The sequence below is a fragment of the Dermochelys coriacea genome, chromosome 23, assembly GCF_009764565.3.
Source record: "Dermochelys coriacea isolate rDerCor1 chromosome 23, rDerCor1.pri.v4, whole genome shotgun sequence".
NCBI lineage: Eukaryota > Metazoa > Chordata > Testudines > Dermochelyidae > Dermochelys > Dermochelys coriacea.
The window spans coordinates 11,239,326-11,259,095 of NC_050090.1; the positions used below are offsets into that span (position 1 = coordinate 11,239,326).

Below are 19,770 nucleotides of genomic sequence, written 5' to 3' on the forward strand. Positions count from 1 at the left end.
TGGAGCAGGTCCTCAAGGAATCTATTTTGAAGCATTTGGAGGAGACAAAGGTGATCAGGAACAGTCAACATGGATTCACCAAGGGCAAGTCATTCCTGACCAACCTGATTGCCTTCTATGATGAGTTAACAGGCTCTGTGGATATAGAGAAAAGAGTGGATGTGATATATCTTGACTTTAGCAAAGCTTTTGTTACGGTCTCCCACAGTATTCTTGCCAGCAAGTTAAAAAAGTATGGGTTGGATGAATGGACTATAAGGTGGATAGAAAGCTGGGTAGATCATCGAGCTCAATGGGCAGCGATCAATGACTCGATATCTAGTTGGCAGCCAGTATCAAGTGGAGTGCCCCAGAGGTTGGTCCTGGAGCCGATTTTGTTCAACATCTTCATTAATGACCTGGATGATGGGATGAATTGCACCCTCAGCAATTTTGTAGATGATAGTAAACTGTGGGGAGAGGTAGATATGCTGGAGGGTAGAGATAGGGACCAGACAGACCTAGACAAATTGGTGGATTGGGCCAAAATAAATCTGATGAGGTTCAACAAGGACATATGCAGAGTTCTGCACTTACGAAGGAAGAATCCCATGCACCGCTACAGGCTGGGGACAAACTGGCTAAGCAGCAGTTCTGCAGAAAAGGACCTGGGATTACAGTGGATGAGAAGCTGGATATGAGTCAACAGTGTGCCCTTGTTGCTAAGAAGGCTAATGGCATATTGGGCTGCATTAGTAGGAGTATTGCCAGCAGATTGAGGGAAGTGATTATTCCCCTCTATTTGGCACTGGTGAGGCCACATCTGGAGTATTACATCCAGTTTTGGGCCCCCCACTACAGAAAGGATGTGGATGAACTGGAGAGAGTCCAGCAGAGGGCAACAAAAATTATTAGGGGGCTGGAGCACATGACTTACAAGGAGAGGCTGAAGTAACTGGGCTTATTGAGTCTGCAGAAGAGAAGAGTGAGGGAGATTTGATAGCAGCCTTCAACTACCTGAAGGGGGGTTCCAAAGAGGATGGAGTAAGGCTGTTCTCAGTGGTGGCAGATGACAGAACAAGGAGCAGTGGTCTCAAGTTGCAGTGGAGGAGGTCTAGGTTGGACATTAGGAAAAACTATTTCACTAGGAGGGTGGTGAAGCACTGAAACAGGTTACCTAGGGAGGTGAAGGAATTTCCATTCTTAGAGGTTTTTAAGGTCCAGCTTGACAAAGCCCAAGCTGGGATGATTTAGTTGGGGTTGATCCTGCTTTGAGCAGGGGGTTGGACTAGATGACCTCCTGAGGTCCCTTCCAACCCTAATATTCTATGATTCTATGACCTCTGGATATCTCTGGAGCCCTGTGACAACTGGCCAAGAGCTCAGCCCCGAGCAGCAGGAACGATTGTGACACCTAGTGAAGGTCTTCCCAGAAGGCTTGTCGGCCCACCCGGGATGGAAGAATGCAATGAGCCACCACATTGCCACTATCCCAGGACAGAAGGTATGCGACAACCACCAGCCACTCCCTAAGAAAATGTGAGGAGCTGTCCAGAAAAATCTAGAGACAATGCTGGCCCTGGGGGTCGTGGAGTAATCTTGAAGTGAATGGCAAAACCAGATAGTCTTGGTCCCAATACCAGATGGGGCCATCTGATTCTGTATTGAATTTTGGAAAGTAAATGCCATCTCCCAATCTGATGCCTACTCAATATCCCAGGTAAAAGAGCTCCTGGAGCAGCAGGGATGGCCATGTTCCTCTCCACTCTGGGCCTCACCAAAGGGTATTGGCAAATACCCCTTGTCATAAATATAAAGGGAAGGGTAAACACCTTTAAAATCCCTCCTGGCCAGAGGAAAAATCCTTTCACCTGTAAAAGGTTAAGAAGCTCGGATAACCTTGCTGGCACCTGACCACAATGACCAATGAGGAGACAAGATACTTTCAAAGCTGGAGGGTGGGAGAAACAAAGGGTCTGCCTGTGTGATGCTTTTGTCTGGGACAGAACAGGAATGGAGTCTTAGAACGTAGTAAGTAATCTAGCTAGAGATGCGTTAGATTATGATTTCTTTAAATGGCTGAGAAATTAGACTGTGCTGAATAGAATGAATATCCTTGTCTTTGTGTCTTTCTTGTAACTTAAGGTTTTGCCTAGAGGGATTCTCTATGTTTTGAATCTAATTACCCTGTAAGGTATTTACCATCCTGATTTTACAGAGCTGATTCTTTTTACCTTTTCTTATATTAAAATTCTTCTTGTAAGAAATTGAATGCTTTTTTCATAGTTCTTAAGATCCAAAGTTTTGGGTCTGTGGTCACCTATGCAAATTGGTGAGGATTTTTATCAAGCCTTCCCCAGGCAGGAGGGTGGAAGGTTTTGGTGAGGATTTTGGGGGGAAAGATGGTCCCAAACAACGTTTTCCCAGTAAACCCAGTCAAACGTTTGGTGGTGGCAGTGGAAGTCCAAGGGCAAAGGATAAAATAGTTTGTACCTTGGGGAAGGTTTAACCTAAGCTGGTAAAAGTAAGCTTAGGAGGTTTTCATGCAGGTCCTCACATCTGTACCCTAGAGTTCAGAGTGGGGAAGGAACCTTTATACCCCTGATGCCAAAGTTGCCAGCAAAGACAGCCATTTGACCTGTTCCAATTTGTGGCAGTGCTGTTTGGGCTGCACAGGCAGTCACCACATTCCAGCGGCTGGTGAATCAGATCCCACAGCCATAGGATCAGTACACAGAAGCATACATCAATGATATTGTGATCTATAGTGCCAATTTGGAAGACAACCTCCAGCACCTTTGTTAGGAGTGTTAGTGACAATGTAGGATTCAGGCTTGTATTTTTGCCTGAGATAGAATGTTGTGTCTTGTTTGCCCGTTTGATTTTTGATACTCTTATATCTATATATTCCTGTATCTAATTCTAATGCATGAGGACAAAGGACAAAGACACTGTGTGTTGCTTCTGACCAGCCAGATGGGTTTGTTAGAACAATGAGAAAGAGATAAGAAACGGAGCACAGCTAAAGTGTTACTTGGTATGGTGGGAGTGTAATATGTGAACATATAGTGGGAGGCTGCCTGGCTTCTCTCTCAAGCCAAGGTCAAGCAACCAGTTAGGAGGGGCAATGGGGGATGGGTTGGGAGGCACAAGAAACACTAAAAGCCAAAGAAAAGCCTGGCCTTGGCCAGGACACAACTTCACCCTCCCATGGGATACAAAAGAGATGGGACAATGAGCCCAGACTCACGACACCCCAAAATGGAATATGATCATAAGTCATAAGGGGGGACAAGGGCTGTGCACTGCAGGTCTATTGGGCCTGCTAAGAAGCAGAAGAACCAGACATTGATCCAGTTGTGGAGCCAGGAACAGAGTCAGCATGTTTTGGGGGGATAACTGCTGACTCAGTGGCAGATACACTCATCACTGAGAGGACCCTGAGCTGGGACCTGGTCAAATAGGGGTGTCCGGTCCCCCTACCCCAGCCTTCAATCCATGCCTGGGTGGCAGCTCATCCCCTGCCTGGCCACAAGGACACACTGCCCCACTCAGAACGGTATTCCTATTTATTTTGTCCCTTAGGCCATGGTGCCCTGCACTGGAAGCCAGCCCTTGTGATTCTGGCCACTAGACCATGCTGACCTGCACAGGAGGGCAGCCCTATTGAGGCTGTCCCATTGACTCTAGCCATTAGGTCTTACTGCCCTGCACTGAAGGGTGGTCCTATTGACTCCAGCCACTAGGCCAGATGGTCCTGAACCTAAGGACGCCCCCCACCCCTGACCCACCATTAGACTATACTGCCCTGAGAGGAGGAGCTGTCCATTGGATTTAATCGCAGGGCCATTACGCCACCGATAATGTGTGACAGGGCATACCTGCCCCTCCAAAGCATCACTGAGCCAGGGCCCAGCTGGTACAGACACGCAGTGAGTGACAGGAAAGAGGAGGGGGCATCACTGAGCTAATCAAAATTCCTCAGTCGTGCATAGCTCGTAGCAGAAGGTTCCTGAGGCTGAGTCCTGTTTAGCTCTATTGAGTTACTCTCAGTGTGGATGCTGGGCAGTGCAGCCAGACCACAACTGGCATAAGCTAGTCCTCCAGTGCACAGCCCCATGGCACCCAGTTACAAGTTCTTTCCACTGCAAGCAATTCTTTGATAAACCAGTTTCAGATCCACGTAGCCCCACAATGGCTTCTGAAAGGCCAGCTCAGAGGGCTTCTGCCTAGCCTGAGAGTATCGAGTCTTTGACGGACCTTTGGGCCAATGCACATCTCTTCCATGGATTCAATACCCCAAACAGAAACTGGTTCAGCTGGGGATTCAATGTTCTGGTGGTTGGGGTCTGCAGGAAATTAAGCATCCGAAGGTGATTTATGTCTGCACAGTAGCTGTGTCTGAAGGGTCTCCAGGCTTGTCCGTACCACCATGGGGCATGTAGAGCAATTACTGCTGAGCTGCAGCACCTGACTCTCACTCTGTGGCTACAGGTGGGGAGGGAAAAGGGTCAGATTTTCAAAGTCACGAAGGATATTTTGATACCAATGTAGCCAGCTCTTGAGCTACTGAGTGTTAGTCATAAAGCACCAGCTCCAGGAGGCATGTGATCCTGTGAGAATGTCAGCTTCATTTAAAAAGAAAAAAAGTCAATATATAGCTCTAGTGGTTGCAGAGAAAAGCTTGAAAATGTGACTCAAGTGTGACCAAAGCCTCAAAAAAACAAGGGAAACAAGAACACCCTGAAAGGTGATTTTGGTTTGGTTTGATTTTAAAATCTGATGATTTTTTTAGCCAATCTCCTGATTTTTGAGGCCTGACTCATGGTGGTTGAAGAGTTGGAGTTGGCAATACTGAAGCTCCCATTCATCCTAGTGGGAATTGGACACCTCCATCCATCAGGCAGCTGTGAAGATCCCAGCCTTGCAGGGCATGTGAATCCAGGTTCCCAGTGGGACAGGTCTAGCAGCCTTTGGGTCCCATGGCATGACAGGAAGGGATCAGTGTCGGGGGCTTTGGGAGCCTCTCTCAAGGGCAGCAGGAGCCAGGTGACTTGCTGTAAGATCCAACAATCCTGCCACCCAGAGCTAGGACATGCCCTGGTCACCCCAACATCATCCCCGCCCCACAGCCTCCTGGGCCTGACCATTTTACTTTGCAAGACTGAGGATGTCTAGGGCTGGGGAAAGGGTCATTGGGGTATCAGATGCCTCTACCCCAGCTCTGCAGGGGGCAGCGTACATGGGGGACAGGGAGGGAAATAGTTGGGATTCAAACGTTTTTACCAGAGAGAGAACATGGCGCCAGGAGGAGGATCCCCAAGCTGTACACACAGAGCCGCCACCACATCGCCGTGGGTACACCCTGGGCAGGGACCTGTAAGGAGAAAGCAGGGTTGGTTAACACTCCCCAGACTGTGTGAGGGGCCAGCAGTGCAGGGAACATGCCCCATCCATCGTCTGACCTGACCCACCCTGCTCCCAGGCAGAGCAGCTCCCCAGGGACAGGAGAGGATTTCACCCCTCCCAGGCTGCCCTGCCACCTGCCCAGACCTGGCACTAGGAATTTCCATCACCGGGAAGTGCCGTGTGTCCACCCCATTTCCTCCCCTTGTCGGTTCTCTGACCATCCATTGGTGCAGGGGTCCCCGATAACAGTGCAGGGTGAGCCTGTAGCAGAGCAGAGCTACTTCCAGGTAACCCCAGTGGTACCCACACCACTGTCCCCCCTGCAGAAGGGGCCTGGCTCTGTGCCTGCCACCACCTTGGACAGCACAGCTGATGAGTGACCCAGGGCTCTCCACAGCTAATAGCATGAAGATCTACAGCATGAGCTAAAGAGCGAGGCCATGCAGCTGGGGCTGTGACAGACTCACTTGCTGTGTGGATCAGGCCCAGAGGGGACCCGTCTCACACCCTGGCCAGTGGGTAACATCTGGGCACCTTACTCCAGGGTCAGCTTGGCCGGCAGTCACCCACCTCTATAAGTGATGCTGTCAAGTGACAGGGACGGGGTTGGCAGTGGCTTTCACAGACACCAGGGGGCGCTGTCAGATACCTGCTCCCCCTCCCCTGACATCAATTGGAGACCACCAGACATTACAGCAGGATACACAGTGAGAGGGTCAGAGGCACCATCTCAGCTCTGCACAGAGTCTCAGGCTTCGTCATGCCCCCAATTTTCCAATCCGTATACACAGTGTCAGACTGGATGGACACAATGGGCTCTTCTGACCTTAACATCTGTGAATCTATTTCTGTTTCACTTCCAGCTCTCTCCAAAATGGCACATCATGTGCATGGTACATTGAAACAAATTGGTGGATTGGGCCAAAAAAAAATCTGATGAGGTTCAACAAGGACAAGTGCAGAGTCCTGCACTTAGGATGGAAGAATCCCATGTACTGCTACAGACTAGGGACCGAATAGCTCGGCAACAGTTCTGCAGAAAAGGACCTAGGGGTTACAGGGAACGAGAAGCTGGATATGAGTCAACAGTGAGCCCCTGTTGCCAAGAAGGCTAAATGACATTTTGGGCTGTATTAGTAGGAGCATTGCCAGCAGATCGAGGGACATGATCATTCCCCTCTATTCGGCATTGGTGAGGCCTCATCTGGAATACTGTGTCCAGTTTTGGATCCCAAACTACAAGAAGGATGTGGAAAAATTGGAAAGAGTCCAGCGGAGGGCAACAAAAATGATTAGGGGACTGGAAAACATGACTTATGAGGAGAGTCTGAGGGAACTGGGATTGTTTAGTCTGCGGAAGAGAAGAATGAGGGGGGATTTGATAGCTGCTTTCAACTACCTGAAAGGGGGTTCCATAGAGGATAGAGCTAGGCTCTTCTCAGTGGTAGCAGATGACAAAATGAGGAGTAATAGTTTCAAATTGCAGTGGGGGAGGTTTAGGTTGGATATTAGGAAAAACTTTTCACGAGGAGGGTGGTGAAGCTCTGGAATGGGTTACCTAGGGAGGTGGTGAAATCTCCTTCCTTAGAAGTTTTTAAGATCAGGCTTGACAAAGCCCTGGCTGGAATGATTCAGCTGGAGATTGGTCCTGCTTTGAGCAGGGGGTTGGACTAGATGACCTCCTGAGGTCCCTTCCAACCCTGATATTCTATGATTCTATGAAAACTGGTATTGGAATTGTAAGCTGTCACTGTAAATGAGGGTTTTCCTGGTCCTGCTGGCAGGCAGGAGACTCTGTAGGGAAGTGTGTGATCTGGGTCCAGCAGCGGCAGTTGTACACAGAGCAGCCTACAGCAAAGTCGGGTGACCTGGGCCTAGCTGCCTTAGGGAGCAGCCTGCTTTGTCTCTTTCTATTTTGGGTCATTGTGTGTTATCATTCTAGATTCTAAGCATTAAAGCCATGTTGAGCAGCAACCTTCCAACCAGAGGATGTATGCTTATATCTAACTCCTCTGTGCCTATCGGAAGCATAAGAATGGGGACCCTCCCCGTAAAGAGATCTCCCTTCTGAGCAGGGGGATGACATAAATGGCTGGAGGGCAGGATTGAGGCTTAGGCATTGTTGGCCTATGCTCAAAGCAGAGTTAAAGCCTAAGTACTATAGCCCATGACCTCTGCAGGGTTAAGGCCTAGGCACTATGGGCTTGTGCTCAGGGCCTCAGCAGACTCTTGTCTTGAATTTAGAAGAAAACATAAGTTTACCAGTTTTGTGTGTGAGGAGAAAAGCTCAGAATCATGCTCTGGATTTAACAGTGTGACAGTCTGTATCCCCAGATGCATTCCTTTCATAAGACCATGTTAAATTTTGTACAAACGATGCCTTCTGAAATATTATTTAAAAACTCAAGATTTGCTGATCATTATTGTCCTAGTAAAATAATGTATATAAAATTATAAGCTTCTATGATATAAGACATGTTCCAAGTCTGGGGAAGCAGCCGCAAACCAGTTCTCAAGAGACAAAAAGTTAACCAACAATTCAGCCAAGTGTCAACAAGATCAAGTGGACTACCACCTAGTTAAATGGCCACTCGCTCCTACCCCCACTTCACCCCATCTATAGGGTAGGAAAAAGGGTGTGTGCAGGAACATAAGAACAGCCATAATGGGTAAGACCAAAGGTCCATCTAGCCCAGTATTCTGTCTTCTGACAGCACCCATTGTCAGCTGTTTCAGAGGGAATGAACAGAACAGGTAATCATCAAGTGATCCATCCCCTGTCTCCCATTCCCAGTTTCTGGCAAACAGAGGCTAGGGACACTATCCCTACCCATGCTGGTTAATAGCCATTAATGGACCTATCCTCCATAAATTTATCCAGTTCTTTTTTTAACCCTGTTATAGTCAGTACATTTTGAAAAATGAAGCCTCAAGAAAGAACATCTCACCACGATGCCAAGAACATGCAAACTTTCTCACCATTTACATCCTGACAAAGAAACAGTTTGAGGTTCCCATCCAAACAACTTCTGTGTCTCCTGAAGCTCAGATGGAGATTACTGTTGTGCTAGAGAATGGACTATAAGAAAAGAGGGCAAAATGCTCCAAAATACTTCTCCCTTTGTCTCTTCTGACTGCATCAACAACACTGGAAGGACAAAGAAAGTAACACTGAACTTGGTGAGGAGTCCTTGCTGAAAGGAATCCAGTCAGTGACTGCTGAAGTATGTGATGAGAGAGACATTTGCTTTTGAATTTATTTAGCTCACTAAGTTAAGTGTTAGTTGCATTTTACCTTTTATTTCTTTGTAACCAGTTCTGACTTTTATGCCTCATTACTTGTAATCACTTAAATCTCTCTCTTTGTAGTTAATAAATTTGTTTAATTGTTTTATCTAAACGAGTATTTGGATTGAAGTGTTTGGGAAACTCCATTTGGGATAACAAGGGTTGTACATATCATTTTCTGTTAATAAATCACGGATTTATGTGAGTTCGTATTGTCTAGGAGGGTGAAGGGCAGGACAAGAAGCACATTTCTGGGGGAAAGTTAGGGACAGGGTGGGACTCTGCTGGTGTTACTCTGCAGTACAATTCATGGGTGGCTGGCCATAGTGCTCATGCAGTGTCAATGGGACTCAGAGACAACCTCTGCCTGCCAACAGTGGTGAGCAAAAGTAAGGGCAGAGTGAGAGCAGCAGTGTCAGCAGATGTTACTGAGCATGCTCAGTTGTGTGATTTTAATGAGCATGCTCAGTTGTGTAAGCATGCTAACTAAGTACAAGCCAAGCAGTTAAATCTGGGGGGTGCACAGGACCCCACATGCCTCTTCCCCGGACATGTTGCCTTTGCTGGGAATAATTTACATGCTGGAAGCTGGGTGTGAGCAGACCAGGAGTGGTAGCTTTCACAGCAAAGCAGTGTAAAAGGCACCCTAGATTGGAGGATTGAGGGGACACAGCTCTTTATCAGTCCAGATTGTAACCTGGGCAATGTCACAAATGGTCCAAGCAACACCTGCCTGAGTCTGCAGAGAGCCAGGGGCCAGAGCTCGAAGAGAAGGAACAACCAAGAGCAGCTCACAGTGATGTTTACTGCCAGCCCACTGCTCTGGGATCCCTGCCAACACCACCCAGCAGGGACTGTGTTTGTGATGGGGGGGCAGGGGGAGGAAAGAGCCCTGGGGACCCAGCCCACCCACCAAGCACTGCTGTAATGATCTTTGGGTTCTTTAAACAACAAACCAGTGAATGAGAAAGGAATAGAATTTTATTAAAAAATAAACTAGAGCATGTCTGTGGTGAACTGCTGTGCACTGTTCTCCACCCTGCTTCCAGACACAGCTCAAAATTACTCTGATGAGGAAGCTGTGGCACTCTATATCTTGGGTAGTGCCATGTAACCCCCATATTTATCATTTGTATATAATTGTGCTATTTCATATAAAGCATGCCATATAAGGCATCATAGGAAAGGTTATGATCTGCTGAAAACCATTGTTCAATCTAAATATGTATATCATTAGTGCATATTGACAGGTTTCAGAGTAGCAGCCGTATGAAATTATGAGATTATGTTGTATAGTTTCAGAGTAGCAGCCTGTTAGTCTGTATCCACAAAAAGAAAAGGAGTACTTGTGGCACCTTAGAGACTAACAAATTTATTTTAGCATAAGCTTTCATGAGCTACAGCTCACTTAATCAGATGCATGTAGTGGAAAATAGAGTGGGGAGATTTTATATACACAGAGAACATGAAACAATGGGTGTTACCATAAACACTGTAACAAGAGTGATCAGGTAAGGTGAGCTATTACCAGCAGGACAGCGGGGGTCAGGGGGAACCTTTTATAGTGATAATCAAGGTGGGCCATTTCCAGCAGTTGACAAGAACGTGTGAAGAACAGTAGGGGGGAAATAAACATGGGGAAATAGCTTTACTTTGTGTAATGACACATCCACTCCCAGTCTTTATTCAAGCCTAAGTTAATTGTATCCTGTTTGCAAATTAATTCCAATTCAGCAGTCTCTCATTGGAGTCTGTTTTTGAAGTTTTTTTGTTGAAGAATTGCCACTTTTCGGTCTGTAATCGAGTGACCAGAGAGACTGAAGTTTTCTCTGACTGGTTTTTGAATGTTATAACTCTTGACATCTGATTTGTGTCCATTTATTCTTTTACATAGAGACTGTCCAGTTTGGCCAATGTACATCGCAGAGGGGCATTCCTGGCACATGATAGCATATATCACATTGGTAGATGTGCAGGTGTATGAGCCTCTGATAGTGTGGCTGATGTGATTAGGCCCTATGATGGTGTCCCCTGAATAGATATGTGGACACAGTTGGCAACGGGCTTTGTTGCAAGGATAAGTTCCTGGGTTAGTGTTTTTGTTGTGTGGTGTGTGGTTGCTGGTGAGTATTTGCTTCAGGTTGGGGGGCTGTCTGTAAACAAGGACTGGCCTGTCTCCCAAGATCTGTGAGAGTGATGGGTCGTCCTTCAGGATAGGTTGTAGATCCTTGATGATGCGTTGGAGAGGTTTTAGTTGGGGGCTGACGGTGAGGGCTAGTAGCGTTCTGGTATTTTCTTTGTTGGGCCTGTCCTGTAGTAGGTAACTTCTGGGTACTCTTCTGGCTCTGTCAATCTGTTTCTTCATTTCAGTAGGTGGGTATTGTAGTTGTAAGAATGCTTGATAGAGATCTTGTAGGTGTTTGTCTCTGTCTGAGGGGTTGGAGCAAATGCGGTTGTATCGTAGAGCTTGGCTGTAGACAATGGATCGTGTGGTGTGGTCTGGATGAAAGCTGGAGGCATGTAGGTAAGCATAGCAGTCAGTAGGTTTCCAGTATAGGGTGATGTTTATGTGACCATCGCTTATTAGCACCATAGTGTCCAGGAAGTGGATCTCTTGTGTAGACTGGTCCAGGCTGATGTTGATGGTGGGATGGAAATTGTTGAAATCATGGTGGAATTCCTCAAGGGCTTCTTTTCCATGGGTCCAGATGATGAAGATGTCATCAATGTAGCGCAAGTAGAGTAGGGGTATTAGGGGACAAGAGCTGAGGAAGTGTTGTTCTAAGTCAACCATAAAAATGTTGGCATACTGTGGGGCCATGCGGGTACCCATCACAGTGCCGCTGATTTGAGGACAGGACAGGACCATTAACAGCTGATGTGGAGAAGAGCCATTTTCCAGAGCTGTACTTTGGTAAATCAATATAAATTTATGAAAATCACTCCCACAGTCAAATTATCTTTTTCCTAAGGTTCTTTACTATCTGTACAGATCTTTCCATGGGTTGATTCAATTGGGGGTAATTTGGATTTGATAGTTTGTGATTAAAATCTGAAGAAAATTTACTGAAATATGCACTGGATAATTGCAGCTAATTATCACTAAAAACTTCATCTGGAATTCCATATCTGGAAAAGATTCCTTTCTTGCCAGCTTGACTTACTGTTAGTACTATGCAGTGCAAAAATTTTTGGATACAGAGAATAATAATCTATGATTATTAAATAGTCTTTTGATTGCCAAGTAAATCAGTCACTGCCTACCTTCTCATAAGGCCTTTGTGGAACTAGGAGAGATCTCAGCAGCTCTGCCTGTTGGCATGGATTGTACTTGAATCGTGAAAAGCAGTTTTCTACTGCATTAGTAATGTGATTACACCTGGCATTGACCACTGTTGGAAGACAGGATACTGGGCTAGATGGATCCTTGGTCTGACCCAGTATGGCTGTTCTAATGTTCTTATGTGATTGATCCGCAGCCAATATATCACCTCTCATGCTCGTTGTTTGCACTTCTCAATTTCTCAGTGACCCTCCTGGATCTTCTATAGCATTTCTTTCTGGAGGCACACTGTCATTACAACCTTGCTGCTCTTGAAAATTACCCTATCATAGTAAGTTCATGTCTGCAGGTCCAACAGTCTCTTATACTTGGACAGCAACTGCTTATTTCTTCAGGCCACACTTTGATTATCACTTTTTTAAGGATCCACAATAATTCATCTTTCTCCATTCCTGTCTTTTTTGTTGTAGTTTCCTGTTAATTACTATGGGAATTGACTTTACAGTCAGATCTACACAGGCTTGCATCTCTATCTGTAAGGTCTTCTCTGATTTCGTACTGAGAGTCACCATTCTGAAAAGTGTATCTGCAGTGAACATGAATTTACTGGGCATGTAGGTCACAACCAAACCTACTTTATCATCCGTCTTTGAATCATTAAGGTAAAGTTATTACCTTAGCAGTTTGCTAAATAACGCTATCAGGGGCATGTGGTCTGTTTCAAGTTCCACAGTCTGGCCATAAATATATTGATTGAATTTCTCACAGGCAAACAATATTCCTAAAAGATCTTTCTCTGTGTGTATCTGGTTTCTGCCTCAGTCAGTGATTTGGATGCCACTGGTTGCCAAAAATCCTCATGTTTCTGTATATTCACTGCACCTCACCCAGACTGTGAAACACCTGCTGACATTGGAATAGGCCTGCCTGGTGCTCAGAACTGCAATACCAGCTCTTGTATCAGTTGTTGTTTCAAACTGTTCCATGATGAATCCTCCTGTTCCGCACCCCAGTGCCATTCACTTTTATTCTCTAGCAGTTGCCTCAAAGCTGCTGCATCTGTAGGTAAATGAGGTGTGAATTTTCCAAGGCAATTAACCATTTCCACGAACCCTTGGACCCTTTCTTTGACTGGTGATGTGGCATCATTTCAATGGCTGAAACCTTCCTCTCATCAGGTCTTATACCTTCTTTCAAAATAATATCTCCAACAAACGTCAATTCTGTAACTCCTAAAACACATCTCTGCCTATTTAGTGTCAAGTGTGCAGCATTAGTTGCATCCAAGACTTCCAAAAGTCTACCCCAGATGGTGATGTCATCCACTGATGTGCCGACACCATTAATATGTTCATAGATCATATTATGGCTTTGTGGTACACTTCTGGTGCTGAAGCTATGCCGAAGGGTAAGTGTAAGAATCTGTATCTTCCAAATGAGGTATTAAATGTGATAGCTTTGAGGTTTATTGAATAATTTTAGCTGCCAAAATACTGAAGATGCATGAAATATTGTGCATTCACAAGTTGAGCCATAATCTCTTCTCCAGTTGGCAGTTTGAAATGTTCTTTTTTTATAGCCATGCTGTGGTCTCTAGGATCTAAGCATATGCGTAGCTGGCCATTATTTTTCTCCACAATGACTAGAGAACTCACCCATTCCACTGGTGCCTCAATTTTTTGTTTTATTTACATTGCTTCCATCCTTGTGAGCTCAGCCTTCAGTTTATCATGGAGTGCAAATGGCACCTTCCTACATGGATGGATAAATGAAGGTACCCGCTTGTTTATCTGGACTGTATGTTCACCCTGTAATCAACCCAACCATTGAAACAGATCATGATATTCCGAAATGAGTGCCTCATAGCCACGTTCAGTATGAACTTGTAGTGAGAGCACCTGTTGTACCAGCTTGAGTTTTTCACAGGCAGCCAGGCCTAAAATTGGTGTCACTTCCTTTGACCTATTCTGACTGTATTCTTTTGTACTTAGCACACGGATAGTCCCTTCTAGTGAATTCAGCTATATCTGGCTTGTGCTTTCACAGTTTCTGCTGCCCTGCAGATCTGGAGAGCTTTTTCTAAAGTTAAATCAGCTTCACGGAGCAGGCTCTCTCTTAATACATTGTCTTTAATGCCACAAATGATTCTGTCTCTGACCAGAGATTCTGTCAGTGTGATGCTGTGGTTAAGAAAGGTGACCACTGTTGTTACCCTATCACACAATTTCCAAAAATCTTATACAGAGTATATAATGGAAGGTGTCAATGGAAAAGGTATGATTCGCTAACTATGATTATCTGTTTATATTCATGTATCATCTTTGTATCTGAAGATGTGAATATTGGCCATGTATTTTTATCTCAAATCTGTTCTTGGGGTGACATCCTCCAGATGGATTTACGTCAGGGCTAGACAGCTCTGTGTTGACGGCCCATCAAGGACACTCCACTCTCACAATGGGCCATAGTAGAAACTCATCTTATCCAGATAGCTCTTCCTGAGGATGCTTCAGAGAGCGAGGAACCAGTGGTCACCCCCTGTGGGTCAGCAAACCATGTAAGGACATGAGATGTGCTCATGTGACCTTGGACTTCACCTTGGGCCAGTAACTTTCCACAGACAGGGGTTCTGGGGCTTGTTTGGGACAGTAATTTTCCATGTACATGGCAAAGGATATAAAAGACACCTAAGACATTTCCATTTTGTCTCTTTCCTGCCCTAATTCTCTGGACTGTGGATTTACAACTAAAAGGAGCATCTTGAACTAAGGACTGAGGACCTTCCAATCTTTTGGAAGTTACCAGAGGAACTTTACAAGCCAGCAGTCTATTCCATCGTTGCTACTAGCCTGATATAAGGACTCTGCAATCATTTGTATGTGTATAATCTAGTGACCATTTATAACTCTCTTCTTGTCTTTTATTCATAAATCTTTAGTTGGTTTACTAAGTATTGGCTGACAGTGTGATATTTGGGTAAGATCTGATATTGGGTATTGATATGAAATATGTTTTGACATATGTATATGTCTGATCCTCTGGAATTAATCAGAACCTCACATAAGGTGAGCTAGGTTTTTAATAACTCCTCACCATATTAGACCTGTTTATCTAAATGGGATCCAGGGGCTGGAATGCTTAAGGGGGACTGTGTTTGGCTTCTGGATAACCAGCATGGTACTACAGAAGCTATTCTGTTACTGTCTTGGTGAAGCTAATTATACAATAAACCCCAGTTTTGGGGATTGTCTCCCTACTGTCTGCCCTGAGTGAGGTATTTTCAGTGTGACTCATCCCAGCCACACAGTCACAGTCAGCTCACCAAAGTCACAGGTTTTACTGACTCTCCTTAATCTTCTGACATATTGCTCTATGGTGTCATCAGGTTTTTGCATGCATATAAAAATGTTATATCTCTCAATGGTCTCATTCCTTTTTGGTATGCAATGTTCCTCAAATTTAGTAAGTATTTTACTTAACTTCATGCTTTCACCTTCTTCAAAGTTGTTATAATTATCCAATGCTTCCTCCCCAACAGCATGCAAAAAGACTGATGATTTCACTTTCTCATTTTTCTCTTCTGCCCTGTAGCTGCTAAATACAATTCAGATCTCTGTCGGAATTTCTTCCAGTTCTGTGCAACATTTTGTTACAATGGCAGACTGGATGGAGCTTGCACCACATCCATGTTTGGCTTTCTTCTCTTCTTCAGCTAGTCAAGCTCATAAAATACATTCTAAAGCTTTTGTTTGTTCTCTGGTTGCCGCTCCGCCTGCTCCCCTTGCCTCTGCTTTCAGTTTCAAGCACGGGAATTAACCTCAAAATGACCTTGTCAGTCTCTTTCTCATTCAGCCCTTCTGACACCATGGAATGATCTTGGGGTTCATTAAACAACAACTCAGTGAGTGAGACAGGAATCAAACTTTCATTAAAAACAAACTAGAGAGCATCTGTGGCGAACTGCTGTGCACAACTACATGGTATTATCCAACTTAGTTTCCAAGGTGCAGTTCAAAATTCCTATATTCATAATACCACCCTTTTGAAGGAGCCTGTCTAAATTATAATCTTGCAGGGGAAGGGGCCCATGTGCTGACCCTATCTCTCTGTGAGAGGAAGGGGGGACCCTGCCACTCCAACTAGTAGTGGGTAGGTGTTTGTTGGGTCCCATTTCAGGGAGAGCATAGGGCCCTACATTGCCTCAATCCAGCCACACTCTCTGTAGAGCTCCCAGCTGGCCCAGGAAAGAGGGATTGGAGTCTGTCCCCCATCCAAGTGCTCTCTGTTGTCAGTGCATCTCTGGCCCAGCCCCACAGCAAAGGATAAGCCTAGGTTTCTGGGCCATTTTATTACTTGTATGCCCTTGTGCAAAGCAGTTCTCTGAGAGCCGCAGAGCTGAGGCACAGTAGGTACTGGGCATTCTGGGAGGCTGGTGACAATGGTTGGTTGTGGGGTTTTTTGAGAATTTTTTTTTTAATTGAAAAGTTTTCCTGAAATTTTCCAATATTCTGACAAAATGACTCAAACCAAAACAATAATGGTTTGAAAAAGATTGGAAATTCAGTTGAAATGGAATCATAATAATTTTTTTTAATTTCAGTTATTAGTTTTTTCCTCCTTAAAAGACAAACATTTTTCATTTTGATTCCCTGAAACTGGAATCAAAATAAACATTTTTGTTGTGACTCATTTTATTGAAAATTTTCAAGTGAAATGAAAATTTTTGGTGAAAATGTTTATACACAATTGAAAGCCATTTTTTAATTACAAACATTATTGATGAAACATTCTTGACTACCTCTAGTTTCCAGCTTATTTACAGGGCTCTTGTTCAGCCTAACGACACAGGATAAAATATTGAAAAAGCACCTAAGTCCCATTGGATTTCAATAGGAGTTAAGGGCCAGACACACAAAGGGACATAGACAGCTAAAGATCTAACTGCTCTGACAGCACCTACTAGTTCAGGCTCTGCTTTAAGGACATCTGGGGCCAAAGAGAAAGAGAGACAGAGAGTGTGGACATGTAGCCAGAATACCTAAGAATCTTTGGCTGGAGCACCCACCTGGGTGTTTGAGAACCAGGTTTGATTTTCCCCCACCCTCCTGATTTAGGGTAGGTATTTGACCTCAGGTCTTTCCCATCCCAGGTGAGTCTCCTAGTAACAGGCTGTGGGGTGAATCTATCCCATTGGAGCTGGCTCACTTTGGATAAGTAATTAAATAGTTATTGGAGTAGGGCTTTTATAGTCTGTATCCCAATGTTCTCCATTTTTACAAAACTGTAATGGATTTTGTACAATGTATGCCTTGTGAGGTATCATTTGAAGACACATAATTTGCTGATCATTATTGTCCTGGTAAAATATGTGTGGCAACATTGTTTGTAAAGTTAAAAGATTCTACTGTATGACATTACTGAGACATGTTCCAAGTTTAGACAAGCAGGCAAAAACAGTTCCTCAAAGACACAAGGCAAACTGATGCCTCAGTCAGGGATCAACAAAATTAAATGGACTATCACCTGGTAAAGTTGCAAGAAAAAAAAAACTGTGAGCAAGAAATCTATATTTTGGCAAAGAAACAACTGGAGGTTCCCCCCCCCCCAATCTTCTATCTCCTGCTGCAGATGATTTTCAAAGAAAAAGAGAGCTATAAGAAAGGGGAAAAGATGACCCCCAAATACTCCTCCCTTTCTCTCTACCCATGTCATCAACAAAACCTGAAGGACAAAGAAATTAGCATTGAACTGGGGAGGGGTCCTGGCTGAAAGGATTCCAGCCAGTAAGATGCTGAAGTATGTGATGAGAGAAACCTTTGCTTTGAATTAATTTAGCTTATTAAGTTACATATTAATTGTGTTTGATCCTTTATTTTCTTTTAACCAATTCTGACTTTTATACTTCATTACTTGAAATCACTCAAAATCTATCTTTCTGTAGTTAATAAACTTGTTTTAGTGTTTTATTTAAACCAATGTGTGTTTGGATTGAAGTGTTTGGGAAACTCCATTGGAAATAACAGAATTTGTGCATATCATTTTCTATTAATAAAATGACGGATCTTAAATGAGTTTGTATTATCCAGGAGGGTGCTGCGCAGTACAAGATACACATTGCTGGGGGGAAACTCTGGGACTGGGAAGTGGGGTGTTGCCCTGCAGTGTAATTCACAGGTGGGTGGCCATAGAACTCATACACTATAGCTGGGAGTGATTGATATGCTGGAGGCTGTATGAGAGATGACTAAGGGTGGTTGCAAAGCAGCATAAAAGGCACCCCCAGGCTGTCAAATTGAGGGAACACAACTGTCGATCAGTCAAGATTGTACCCTCAGGAATGTCACAAGGGCTTTAACTCTGGGTCCCTCACAACCCAGCTGGGTGCTCTGACCCCTGGGCTATTGGCTGTAATGCAGGGGGAGGGGTTTATCTCGCTGGCTCTGTACAAGGAAGGGCTGACCTGGTTTAGGTGCCTAATTCCACTTGAGGGTTTACTGTTGAGAATCCCAACTGGAGGGAGGCGTCTGGGTCTGTACATTGCCCAGAATAGTGGGGCCTAATCTCACATGGGGTCTCGGCAGCAGCTGACCCAGTGAAGACCCTGATATTAGCTGGGGCCTGTAGATGCTACTGTAATACACATAATAATATCAATCAAGGAGGTGCCTTCCATTTAGATCTCTGACCCAGATGACCCCCCCCCACACAGACAGACACTCTGGCCTGGCATCCCCTACTCCTGGGGCATCAGTGGAGCAGTGTGGGGCAGGGCTGTGAGGACCTTTTGAAGAGGCACCAAATCACCTGTAAGCCCCATCACACACTTCGGGGAAAGGCCACAAGGAACCCCAGCTGGTCACACCATGCAGTGAGGGGACAACGTGCTGAGCAGTGAATGACACCCAGCATTGGGATTTGCCCAGAACTTATGGGAGATAGGAATGGGCCATGGCAGAATGCGGGTGTGCTCCCAGGGGGCAGGAGTTTGAGCAGTCCCCGAGAGCAAAGGAATGGGGATAATAATGGGGAGGAACTTACCTTAAAGATTCAGTGTGTCCCAGGAGTTGCCATGCAGCAAGCTAGAGTCCCAGCCCCACACAAAGCACCCAAGGAACTGAACTGATGTGCTGGTGCTTAAGGGGAAATGGGTCCCAGAGCTGTGTGTGAACTCTGACCAGGGGAAAGTGAAAGCAACTGGGCACCTATCACACACTAACCTGGCAGAGGTATGATCTGGCCAGGATCCAGGGCAGGTGTTCGGTTATCTGCGGAGACAAGGAGAGCAATGAGTAGTTTATATGCTGATGGATTCCTGTTCATCCTCCCATTCCAGGGAAGGCCCACTGCAGGTCAGTTCTGAGTGCTGTTACACCCTCCCCTGAATCCACTCCCCACTCTCATCCTATCATTAGGGTGGCCTGGTGCCTGGTTTTCAACAGGAAAGTCCAGTCAAAAATGGGACCTGACAGTGTCTACTGTCTAAGATCTACTGACCGGACACCAAAAGTCCAGTTACTGCGGGCAGAGGAGGCACCAGGTCATCACCCATGCCAGCCTCTACTCAGCCGGGGCCAACTCCTACCTGTGTTGGGTAGCTGCAGCTCCCAGCCCCGGCTCCATAGGCAAGTCCCTCCCAACCAGGGTGAGTGGGTGGGCAGGGGCAGGGTAGAGGGGAAGAGAAACGAGTGACGGGGGAGGGGGGAAGACGTGTGAATCAGGGATGGGGCCTTGAAGGAAGAGGCAGGGCAGGGGCAGGGCCTCAGAGGGACGAGGGGAGGGCATGGGAGGTTCCAGACCTCCTGCTGGAGTGT

The 19,770-nt window shown here is 45.4% G+C and overlaps 1 protein-coding gene across 1 annotated transcript in view; it reads right to left on the reverse strand.

Annotated features, from left to right (window-relative positions):
• Positions 1-19,099, reverse strand: part of LOC119847438 (butyrophilin subfamily 3 member A2-like) — a 52,606-nt gene extending 33,507 nt beyond the window's left edge. Inside the window, exons 1-2 of the mRNA XM_043501680.1 lie at positions 18,998-19,099; positions 5,266-5,356 (exon numbers count right to left, since the gene is read on the reverse strand). Of these exons, the coding sequence (XP_043357615.1) occupies positions 5,266-5,329 (64 nt within the window). The 5' untranslated portion in view covers positions 5,330-5,356; positions 18,998-19,099. The remainder of the gene's footprint in view (positions 1-5,265; positions 5,357-18,997) is intronic.
• Positions 19,100-19,770: the final 671 nt, after the last annotated feature.